Genomic DNA, 12,920 nt, shown 5'->3' on the forward strand with positions numbered 1-12,920 from the left:
AATTCCTTGAGTGTCATGAGGACTGTGACTTTATGAATACAACTGGTTTTGTTCTTAAATACTTGATTTTCCATGTATAAATTCCCAAACAACAAACCTCAATGTAATCCCATCCCAGAAAGAATGAGAGCCATATTACTTGCACCATATTACTTGTTTATGTAGTGAGCATTGTTAAAATAATTATATATACCCCTGTTTATTAACTTCAAGCTTTTAGAAAGAAACATGGTGATTTACACGTGATCACAGAACAAAAGGTAGATGTTATCAAACCTGAAAATATAAAGCCAATATGACATAGTTCAGAAGGTAGAAAGCAGAAGTTGGAGAGAGGTAGAGAGAAGGGTGGAATTGCTGAGTCTCATCTAAAATCGTGAATAGTCCTGAGACATTGTCTATTTATTTGCTAAATAATAAGTACTTGTTTAAGTGTGTTATGTATTGTATATCAGTGTAAGAATTAAAATTATAACTATAAAAAATGAGTACAACAATTCTTTGGCTTGCTAAAGAACATTTATGAAGCCTACATCTAGAATTTACTTAATAGGGAGAAACTAGATGTTGTCACATTAAGATTAGGAACAAGGAAACCATGTCTGCTGTCACCATTCCTGTTCAACATCTACTAGAAGTTCTAGCTAATACAATAAGACAAGAAAAGGAAACAAAAGTATACAGATGGGAAGAAAGAAGAGAAATAAAACTGATTTCGTTCATAAACGACTTGATTGTCCATGTATAAATTCCCAAAAAACAACAAAAAATCTCAATGCAATCCCAACCAGAATCCTAGCACATTATTTTGTGGATGTCAACAAACTGATTCTAAAGTTTATGTGGAGAGACAAAAGACAGTATAGCCAGCACAAGCAAAGTCAGAGCACTAACTCTCCCTGCCTTCAAGACTAACTATGAGGCCTGCTGTAGAAATGTTCAGTAGTCAAGACAGTATATTATTTACCAAATAATAGGCAAACAGACCAATGGAACGTAATAGAGAAACAGAAATTAGTTACTAAACAAATATAGTCAACTGATAAATGGTGCTGGAACAACTGGTTATCTACATGCAAAAATAAACCAACCAAACAAAAAAACTCACCATTCACAACCACCACCAACAAAAATAATCCAGACATGGTACTTTTTACATCTGAAAAGGCTGCCAATTGTATGACTCCAATTATATGAATTTCTGGAAAAAGCAAAACCAGAAAGATGATAAAAAGATCAGTGGTTGCAAGGAGCTTGGAGGGTGATAGGCAGGGAACAAGGAATAGATGATGCACAAAGGATATTTAGGGCAGTGTAACCATTCTGTAAGATACGATTATGGCAGGTAGATGTCATTACACAGTTATCAAAACCCATAGAATGCACTACACCAAGAGTGAATCCTAATATAAATTGCAGACTTGAGTTAATAATAACATTGCATCAATATTGGTTCATTGTTATAGTTTGAACATGGTTTGTCCCTCTTCCCACCAAACTCATTCAGGAGTTTAACACCCAAAGTCTTAATTTAATGTATTAAGAAGGTAGAAGCTTAATTCAGTGATTGTGTTTACAGATAGAGCCTTTGGAAAGTAGTTAGATTAGATGAGGTCATTAGGATAGAGCCTCTATGATTAAGTCCTGGTGGCTTTATAAGGAGAGGGAGAAAGATCACACACACAGAGATGTTCTTGTGCCCCTGCCATGATGTGATGCAACCAAGGACTGGGCCTTCACCAGAGTCTGCACCATGCTCTTTGGACTTTCCAGTCTTAAAATTATGAACCACAACAGAACTTTTTTCTTTATAAAGTAGCTTGCCTTGGGTATTTTTTAGAGTAACACAAAACCAACTAATTGACTCATTAATTGTAACAAACATACCACACTAATGCAAAATTTAAAACTAGCAGGATCTTGGAGGAGTTATATGGGGGGATGTATGGAAAGTCTCTTTATTTTCCACTCAGTTGTTCTGTAAACTTTAAAATGCTCAAAAATGATTTTGAATAATTTTTAAAAATTAATTATTTTAAAAATAATTTTTACTTCATATGGTTCTATTTTATAATTATGTGATTCCTGAAGTATTCCATAAAAAAGAAATTTTCCATTTCTAAAGGAGTCCTAATAAATAAAATATCTATTTGCAGTAAACTTACCTTTGTGCTCTGGTAATTATGATTTCTTTTCTAAACATATCATACATTTATTTCACTATTTTTCATGATTGGTTTGGGAGCAGAATCGATGAATTTCATCAAATGATTAGCACATTTCAGATGAGGTAAATGATATATCTTTGAGAATACAATAAAATAAATGTGATATTTTTTATTTCTTTTTCACCCTGAACAAGCTCACAATGAGCAGTAAAGATCTGTTATAGAAAGAATATTTTTTGTGGGCTGGGGATGTATCTCAGTTGGTAGAGTGCTTGCCTCGCAAGCACAAGGCCCTGGGTTCAAATCCCCAGCACCACAAAAAAAAAAAAAAGAATATTTTTCCCTGAGGAGACTAGCAGGGTATGTTGGCTTCTCCTAGTAAGGAATGAATGAAGACACAGCAAAATGCCACATCAGACTTATTTTTATTTAGAAATAGAATGATTAAACTCTGAGAAACCAACAGAATCCCAGTGTATTCTATTCTTTCATCCGTTCATTCATATATTTATAAGCAAATGTTTGTTGAATTACAATTCAGGTTGCCAGGTTCTAGAGAGGCTCTGGGTCCTTTCCTTAAGACAGGAGAGAGTTTTGTCACTTGCTCTACAATTGTGGTAAAGCATGATCAGTTCTGTAATAGGAGAAAGGACCCTACTATACCACAGAGCCTGGCATTTTAACAATTCCGAAAAGCACTCTGGTCTGACGAGGGTAAATATTATGTATTGGGGAACTGGCACAGAATGAAGCTGGAGAGGTTAGGTCATAAAGGACATTTGCCTTTATCTTGCAGGATCGGAAGCAGGATCAAATCCCTCTTGTATTCTCTTATTCCTGATGATCACAGAACTACTTCTACAAAAGCTCAGACCAACCTCATATAAGAACAGTCTTACCTGTAAAGTCCTCTAGCCATTTACACCTGTGTAACAAGAAAGTACAAGGGGTAATTAATGCCAGTTGGACAATCCTTGACCCGTTGAGAGTAGGAGATGATGAATAAATGGCCAAGAGGAAGCAAAAAGAAGGTCGCCTAGGACCAAACACCCAAGAACATCAACTTTCTGAAATGGGCCATGAAAGCGGACTCTGCAAGGAAAGGCAAAATGGATTAAAGGAAAACCAGAAAAACAGTATCATAGACGGCAGAGTGAAAGAGCTTTACCTGGTCAAGAGACAGCCAACACTGTCAAATGTTGCAGGAAGGTTAAATAGGACAAGAAAGGAAAAATATCCATTGGATGCAGCATACAGACACTGGTGACCCTTAGAAGACTGGTGTCTTGCCAATAATCGAAGAGTAGTCATACTATAGGAATTCGAGAAAAAATTGGGAGGTAGAGTTGTAAAAACAATGTATTAGATTTTATTTCTGAATAACAAATTCAGTGGCTTCAAACAACACACATTTATTATCATATAGTTCTGAGGGTGAGAAGTCCAAGGTTGGTGGTATTGGGTTAAAATCAAGGTGTTAACAAGTGTGTTCTTTCTGGGGTCTCTAGGGAACAATTTTCTTACTATTTTCAACTCCTGGAGTCTGCAGGAGATCCTTAGCTTGGGCCCTGCTCCCTCTGTCTTCAAAGATAGCAGTACTGCATCTCTGACCATCCTTCCTAATCACATCTCCCTCTGTAATCACATCTGGAAAGGTTTTCTGCTTTTAAGGATTTGCATGATTAGGTTCTTCCAGTCTCCCTGGTTGTCCAGGAGAATCCCTCCATCTCAAGATCCTAAATTTAATCACATCTGTATGTGATGACCTTTGGCTATTTAGACCAACATGTTTGTTGTTCTCGGGATTAGGATGCAGGACAGTTTGTATATGTGTGAGTGCTATTCTGCACATCTCAGGAAATGAGTAGAACTCTTTAGAATAATTTTACCAGGGAGCAGAGAAATAGGGTATAGTTTAAAGGTATATGGATCAGAGGAATTTCTAAGGAAGTGGTAGTGACACTACAAAGGTGATATTTTTCTGAGACAAATAACAGATCCAAATTGCCTGTTGATTTTGCTGGGATGATCATAAATTAAGTCCTCAAAAGTGATTACCCATTACATGTTAGATAATGGCTATGAGGATGATTTAATCTTAATCAAATTAATCTGGAAATGATCACATCTTTAAGAACTTTAGAGTCTTGCTGAAGTAATATCATCCAAATATTTATTTAGTTTGCTTTGCCATAAAATATCGTACTGGAAATTAAAATATGGTTTATGAAAACTGTATTTTGTTTTTTAAAACAAGACACATTCTAATAAATTTATATCAGTATGATAGAATTACATGCTCCAGAACATGCTGTACTTGTTATGCAAAATTGTCAACAAAATTAAGTGCAGGTAACTGAGGGATTAGGTAGAAATTATTAACTAAATTAATAAATATTATTAGAATTACTTCTTTTTGAAGACTCATAAAATATACATTAATATAGATGCAAGGTGTCCATAATATTTTTCTACACTAATATAATATAGGGACATCTATCATAGATCAGAGCAGTAAAGGAAATGACAGAATCAATTTTACCCATGGATAAAGAATATTTTGATTCTGTTTAACAAGATGGTTATGCATTAAAGCAATCTTTCTTTCTTTCTTTTTTTGAACTGTATCTTTTACTTGTCTTCAATATCTAATTTGATTTAGTCCTTTACCCAGACAAATAGTAATATTAAAATGATAAAGAGGCTAAAATGACCTCTTTCTAAAGTAGGTTTGGGGAGTTCTCTTCTTGCAAAGAGCCAGCCTTGGAATTTTTCAATATTTTAGTTCAGGAGTTGTCCTTCGCTGGATCTGACCAAAGGAAGCCTACTGTGTTCCTGAGCTTTGGCTCTTTGAACTTTATGATAATGGGTTCTAACCACACCAAGTTCATGCATACAAAATAAATTTAATGGCTGAGCTAGTTTAGTACTCAGCTACTTCTCTTGATGTTCTTTTCTCTCATCTCTTTTTTATTGGAGACTTCAACCTCATTAGTATTTCAGGAAAAAACTGGATCTTGTCCATCATTTTGGTTGTTGCTTTCCTTTTCCTGGCAGGCAGAGCCTAAAATTTCAATAGGGGAAGTGGGAAGGGATACAACACATTCAGAGTTTATGAAAGACCTTATTTACCATCAAAGTGAAAGTTTCCAGATACTCCAGCCCTGTTTTCTTATGCTCTTATGTCTTTGATGAGGAATTAAGAACTCCAGCCAGGGTTACAGAAGACACTGAAAGGTGCCTGGCAGAAGGCATTACATGGTGTCCTGGAGTTGTTCATTAATTATAAATGATATTGAGGAGCAGACTGAGGAGCAGAAGAAAGAGCAGAAACTATAACTATAATATTTTATACACAGGTACTTCTGAGAAAAAATTGAATCTGCACAAATAAATGAATATCTTCTAGCTTCCATTGTATTTTGTGTGTGTGTGTGTGTGTGTGTGTGTGTGTGTGTGTGAAGCATTCATTGCAGCTTGCCTGTATTATAGTTCCTTACACTTCTGACCCTCTCCCTGACTCTATTGGCTTTCCTAAAAGGAATTAAGGTGTAACGTCTGAAACGTCTGAAATACTCATTCAATACATTTTGGGGGCAGAACCCAGGAATGTTCACTTTAACAAGAGCTCAGGTGTTGTAATGCAACAAATTTTGCCCAGATATCTGTGCATTGTAGTCCTGGTGTCTTAACACTATGCGGTGTTCACAAGGTCCTGGGTGCATGTTGGTGAAGTCTAGGCAAATGTTTTGAATGCATTAAACTTCAGTGGTGATTCAGAATCAAGTATATAGTTTGCAAAAGTGAGACCACAGTTTGCGAGGTTTGCATAGGGACTAAAGTTTTTGATAAAAGGAAATTGCATAAGCAGTTTTCTATTTGGGGAAAATTTTAAGAGGATTCTCTTTTGCCTAATGTTCCTGATGAAAAACTCTAGATAAATTTACTCTGGATTATCTAGAGTTTCTAATGAAAAGATCTAGATAACTTAGTTTTTTTTCATTGAGGAAGGGTAGAGACCTGAGGAGGAAAAGATGCATTCATTCTTTGCTGTCTGTAATGCCTGGAGAGGCAGTTAGGTCGGGTTTGAGTTTCCATTCACTACTGGATGTGTGATTCCTAGCTCTTCCTTTTCTTTTGTTTATTGTTTACCAGGTGCTGTGAGGTCTGCTCTTTAATATGCCTTGCCCTTTGTTCTTCTGCCACAGGGTGTGAAGCTATCTACTTATATACTCTTTGCTCTTGGCTACTCTAAATAGCCATGTGCAAAAGAAAGAGGAAAATCTGCATCTTTTTCATCAGTTCCACACACATCATTCAAAAACTGCATTTTTCATTTAAGAAGTAGATCCCTCTCTGTCTCATTACATATTATAGTCACCATCATGCTCTGGAAAGACATCATCATCAAGCTGATGATGATTTTAATGTAAATACTGGGGAAAGCATCTTTATTTTTTAGAGTTTCTCAAGTGTTCTCAACTACAGGAACAAAATAACATGCCACACTTTCTTGCATCAAAACCACTCACTCATCTAAATAAACATTTAGATGTCATTAGTTGTGGACTGTTTAAAGTTGTTTTAAATAGAAAAAATGATTCTGAAAAATACGTGATTAATAACTAGGTGAAAATATACATATATGGGTTATTTTGTTTGTTATATTCAATGGAAGTAATCAGTTTCCAAAGTCAGGTCTTGACTCTTATTTTCAAGTGAGAAAAAGCAATGAATTTAAACCTTAAAATCAGGAATGCTCTATTTTCAAACTTAAAATAATCTCTTTCTTCCTTTTTTCTTTGTCTCTTTTCCATGAGCATTCAATGACAGTTTTATCTTTTTAAATCACAGCAGCTCTTAGAAACAAAACTAGCACAAAGATTCTGCCTCTCCTTAAATTTACATACTATGTGCATGCTGAAGAAAAGTTATAGACATGCAAAGATGTCTAAACACTGCAGTGCAGTGGTGATGCTTATTGTATCTGGAGTTTATTGAATGGATAGGGGCTGTCACTTTCCTATAGCATCCTCATTTATTATGCTAATTGACTTTCCAAGTGCAGACAGGAGGGTGTCTGTCCTGTGAAATATTCTCAGTTGGGGGTTTTTAAATGCAAACCTGTTTTGTGCCTGAATAAAACCAGAAATCAATGTGTTTCTTTTCAAAGATGGGAGGGTCAATACCGTGGTTGTTTTTGTTCCCATCAAGTTATGTAACCGCCGGGGACTTGTTTCTTTGCTTTCAGGATTTGTGCAAAACACATTAAAGCTTAACAATAGGCGGGAGTCTCAGGAGCAACCCTCGAGCTGTCTTGGAGTGTGTCCTCTTGGGTTTGGGAACCTCCAATTAGTTCCATCTCAAGTGCTGATTGTGTGTGTGTGTGTGTGTGTGTGTGTGTGTGTGTGTGTTTAGTTAGCTGGCACGACACACTTCCCCAGGGTTGTGTTTCCTTTTTCCTGAGATTTGGCCAAGGGTAAAGGGTCGGAGTCACATGGATAGAAAGCATTTGATGAATGTCCAAGACACCGCTGTGGCTGCAGGAGCCGCCTGCACTCGGGCTCAGGCCGCGTGAGGCCGGAGCAGCAGGGCTGGGCGCGCAGAGCAGGAGCGGGAGCTTGCTCTCCCGGGAGTTTCCTGCGCAGAGCCCCGCGCCTGCCGCGCGGGAGTTGCAGTCCGAGTGCCCTCCTCTCCCTCCTCCCCATTCTCACCACAGCATGTAAAGTCGCCTGTCCCTCCTCGGACTTTGCGGAGGCGGCAACTTTCCTCTCTTACCGCCGGGGGCCGAGCAGCAGCAGGCGCGCGGGGCAGCGCGCAGCAAGATCAGTCAGCCCCGCGTCCCGCCGCCCACCATGAGCGAGGAGAGCCGCGGGGACAGCCGCGCCGAGAGCGCCAAGGACCTGGAGAAACAGCTTCGCCTGCGCGTGTGCGTGCTCAGCGAGCTCCAGAAGACCGAGCGGGACTACGTGGGCACCCTGGAGTTCCTAGTGTCGGTGAGTCGCCCTGCGCTGCGACGCAGGGGGACCGCGGGGTGGCGAGGGGGAGTGCGTCCTGGAGCGGCCGCGAGCAGCGTCCGCTGCATTGTCTGGGTAGGCACTGGGGGACCCGTGGGGCATCACCCCTATCCCATCCCGCGCTAGGACGCGGACTTCGCGGGCGTGGAGATCCGCCGCAGGGATTTGTCAATGGTGAAGAGTCCCACTGAGTGTGGCCGGGGCCTTGGAGAGCTGGGAATCTGATAAGTTAAGCTCAAAAGGAAGGCGCCCTGTCCGGGAAATCCTGGCTGCCCCATCTTCCTTCACTTTTCATTTCCCCCTCCGCGGTTTGATCAGTCGCGCTGTGTGACCACCTCCCCCTCCCCCGGTCTCCCAACCCTGGAGATTTTGTTGTAAAGCCTTGGTGATTAAAATCTAATCTGCTGCATTCAGGTACATGTAGTTAAAAAAAAAAAAAAAAATCTTTGAATCTACTGGAGCTGGAGTTACTCAGGTAACCTGGCAATGAAGTCCCTTTAGTTATAATCTTTGAAACATCTTGGCGGGGCGGGTACGGAAGGAGCAGCGGGGTTACCATTCTATCGCAGCTGTTGGATATTAAAGCCACATGTGCGCTCCCCCGGTCCCTGGTCCTACAATCTCCTTCCTCCTGGTTTAAATCTGTCCTCTGCTCTGTTGCTATGCACATGAGCCCAAGAGAGTGGTGTAATAAAACTCGCGTCTAACAACTTCAGGATTTCGTAGAACGGGGCACGAACTTGGCTTGCAGGTTTCAATTTGACTCGAAGTCTGCTTTGAAAATATTTCATTTTAGGGCAGGAGGGGCAGAATTTAGTGAAAGTAACTTCTGAGCCATCACTTAAACAGTACTTTTTTTCCTGTTCACTGTTGGCAAGACAAAGAATTTGAAGATTGGCTTCTGTCCACCCAGATGCCTAGGACAGCATCATTTAAAGAAGCTTTAAAATCTCAACTCAAATCCTCTGACCTTCTTCTTCTTTCACTGTGTTCCATACCCCTCTTGTCTGAAGGGAAATATTTCAAGTGCCAAACTTCCTGCTTAGTTGTGTGAAATCTGTAAAGTTTCTGCTTACAGTCCCCATAGAGGAAATTCACTTCTTGGCTGAGTCAAGAAGGAAAGAAGGATATCTCAAATGCACAGGTTGGCTACTACTTGACTTTTCAAAGTCAGTATACTTCAGTCCCCAAGGGGCCACATTTTTTGGAAAGGTTCAGGTATTTGAGAATATCCTGGCAATTGGTGTTACACAGGACTATTTTACACTTCAGTGCCACAGTGACTGTGAAAAGAGCGTGTTTTTAAGGAGATTTAACTTTTAATAACTTTGGGTTTGGCTTTCATGATACTGTGTGGGTGACAAAGTCCTTTGACTTTTGAAGAATCTGAGTCATTTCCTAAAGAGTTACTGCTCTTTGAAAATAGCTGGAAAAAGTACCATGCAGAGTGCTAAGCTGGAGAAATAGACAACTAACATACCTTAAAAAATAACTTGTTGATCTTTATTTTAAAATGTCAGTTTTTCCTCTAATCTGAACATCTGATTATTACAATTGAAAACTTATTGTTCCCATATAGAGAGTGAGGTAAGAAAGTATGGGAGGTGTAAAATAAATTGTATATTCCTTTTTTACATGTAGAAGATTATTTTATGATTTTACTGTTTTTGTCTTATTTAGAAATTATGAACTCTTCCACTTCATCCAGTATTTGTGCTTGTGTATGTTTACACAAATGCACTTATTGACCAGAATATCATCTTAAACAAAGGTTTACTCTGTCTTCTTTTTGGTCATAACCATTCAAAGCCAAAAACCATTTAAAATTATTATATTTAGTTTTCTCTCTGGGGAGTTAATTATAAAATTATGACTTGACTTTGTCATCTGTAGTTGATGTACTCAGTGTAGTTTTCATATTAGACTATACTGATATGTCCCAAGAGCTTTAAAATATTTACACTCTTTTGCTTGATAATTTCTCTTCTAGGAGCCTATTCTAAGGGAATGATCAGAAACAGACAATTAAAATTATTTTTTTAAGACAATCAACCATAGTATTAAAAAGTTGAGTGGTAAATATGTGGCAACGAAATTGATAGTGCATTCCTAAGTCAAATCTAAATACTTGATTTAAATTGTTTTAGATTTCTGTCATTGCTTTAAGCCATACAGATGTGGAGGAAGGGTGGCTTTTTTAGGAAGAGGAAGAAGAGATGGAAAACATTTTTAGTTCTACCAACAACAAATTTTTTACTTACAGGTCCAAAGATGAGCAAACAAAATTGTATTATTTCCTTTGATTAAAAGATCATAGAACCAGAGGGGAAAATTTGTTACTCTGATCTTAAATACTTTTGAGTCCTGCCTCCTCAATTCTACCTTTTGGCCTTTTAAGGAAAAGAAGTACTTTTTCCTACCCCGTCCCCCAGAGGGCTGGTGCTCTGCACTCTTTCCTCTGTACCATAGAATCATTAGCCCTATGCATCTTTTTTCTAGTTGTCACCGGCACACACTTATTGTTTGGGTACAACTCTGTGCATTAAGGTGGCTGTCATCATTCAGAATGGCCTGCCCTTCCCATAGTGTGCCATGTTTTCTCAGGCCTCTGCCTTTGTTCTTTCTGTACCTGGTAGATGCCTACTGGAGTTTCAAGGTTCAGTTTTCTCCTCTCGTGGCATTGTTCCCTGCTTTGTACCTACTTCCCTACCCCATATCACGGCTCCCTACTTTATACCCACTCTTCCCCATATTTACTTCCTCTGATAGCCAAAGTAATTGATGCATTTATTTGTTTCCCTTTGTCTCATTCTATGACAAGCTCCTTGAGGACCCAGATATATCTTGCTTGTCTGTGCTTCCCCAGAATTATGTGCAGTGCTTGTAACACTGTAGCTGATCAATAAATGCTTATGGAGCGATTGAATGAATCAATGAATGGACCCATCCTCTATCTATCCCCCAACCCTATTTTTAAAGGACAGTTCCTCAATCATTCTTAACATTCAGATTTCCCCTTTTCCTCCCATTTGGTCTTAAGTTTCTTAAGCTTTGCTCACACACATATGAATTGGTACAACAAAAAGTTTCAAATGAGACATTTACCTGTCCTTAAACCAGAAACATGTCTTAAATCAGGCATTGAGATAGTAAAGACTTTGTAATGCACTATTATTTCATCTCAGGTATTTTTAATTTTCACTTGAGAATCATGGGTAGATTACATTATCTAGATGAGTTGTTTTGAGATCGTAGATAAAATGCTAGAGAATGACTTAATTTACTTTTATATTCTTCTTTTGCTCGGGAAGTGAAATTTTGTATTTCATTAGGAATACTGTAAAACGGTTCTTCTAAAGAGATGATTTTATAGACCTAATATCCAGTATTTATTGTCTGAAGTGTGGACAATAGTAGGTTGTGGCCTGCTTCCTGTTTGTAGTCCAGTGACACAGCATGCCAAGATCACAGACCCATTTGAGTGGATGGAGAAAGGGCAGACTCGGGGCTCTTCATGGGTGTGCATCCTGTGCAGTGGTACAGGGCTTTGAGCTCAGAAAGGCTCCTTGCTTGTTTTAGTGCTCAGCTACCACCATCTTGAAATTCTTACTGATTTTGTCTTTCATCTTTTAGTTTGCAAGTGCAATCAGATGGGACAGTGGGGCACCAGCAGAGCAGACACATGAAAGAAAAAAAGCTTTGTCTTTCCATACCTTTACTAGTATTTTCCCCCTACTGTTTGAACAAGGGGGCCTCACATTTTTATTTTTTCAGTGGAAAATGGTGTGGACAAGTTTCATCATGGGCCAGTGGCATTGAAGCAGAATGACCATTTAATATTTTGTCTCCTCTATATTTCTTTTTTTTAAAGTAGTTTTAATTGTAGATGGACACAATACACTTATTTTATTTATTTATATGTGGTGCTGAGGATCAAACCCAGTGCCTCACACAAGCACTCTACCACTGAGCTACAACACCAGCTACAACCCTCTCTACATTTCTGAGAGAGAAAGGGAGGGTGTTACTAATTATACTGGAAACAGATGCAAACAGGGATTGTTCCTGGCATACCAGAAGGCGTGGTTATTCCACATTATAGGCATATTAAGATAAAGTGTTTGAGCTATGAGTCTTGTTGTAAATATAAGATTTTGACATATGGTCTGTCTAGGTTTTGACCTCAGATCCTCTCAAATCTGAGTCGTGTCTCCAATTTATTGTGTAACTTAAGACATTCCTAAACTTCTCAGGCCTCTCTTTCTTCATCTGTAAAAAGGGGAGATAGCATTTCTACAGATTGCAGTGAGGATGAGATGCACATGCTGTGCCCTAACCCAGGGTCTGACTCTTAAGAAGGCCCGGAAGCAGTTCCTGTTATTTCTTCTGATACTACAGTTATAAAGAGCCAGGTTTTAATAGTCATTTGATATAATTTTCTCTGTATATTTTCCTCTATGCTTTTTCTATGTTTCCAAGTCTCTTCTTGTATTTCCCTTCTGTCAGTGTAGTCCTTTTCATGGGACTACATTTTAAATGCTCAGTTGACTTTAAGACAGTGAAAAAAATTTTAATTTGTAATAATCACCGTAGGTAGTATGGTGCCTTGTAGTTTACACTAAAAATTTGCATATTTTCTATCTGATTTGGCTTAGCATATAGTGCCTTTAGCTCTTTTGTTTTATTTTTTTTGGTGCTTTACTACTAAGCTACATCCCCAGACCCTTTTGTTTTT

General features: G+C 38.7%; 1 protein-coding gene across 1 annotated transcript in view; it reads left to right on the forward strand.

Annotated features, from left to right (window-relative positions):
* Positions 1 to 7,678: 7,678 nt before the first annotated feature.
* Positions 7,679 to 12,920, forward strand: part of PREX2 (phosphatidylinositol-3,4,5-trisphosphate dependent Rac exchange factor 2) — a 270,079-nt gene continuing 264,837 nt past the window's right edge. The window contains exon 1 of the mRNA XM_079101557.1: positions 7,679 to 8,164. Within this exon, the coding sequence (XP_078957683.1) occupies positions 8,024 to 8,164 (141 nt within the window). The 5' untranslated portion in view covers positions 7,679 to 8,023. The remainder of the gene's footprint in view (positions 8,165 to 12,920) is intronic.

Source organism: Sciurus vulgaris (assembly GCF_902686455.1).
Source record: "Sciurus vulgaris genome assembly, chromosome: 1".
Lineage (NCBI taxonomy): Eukaryota > Metazoa > Chordata > Mammalia > Rodentia > Sciuridae > Sciurus > Sciurus vulgaris.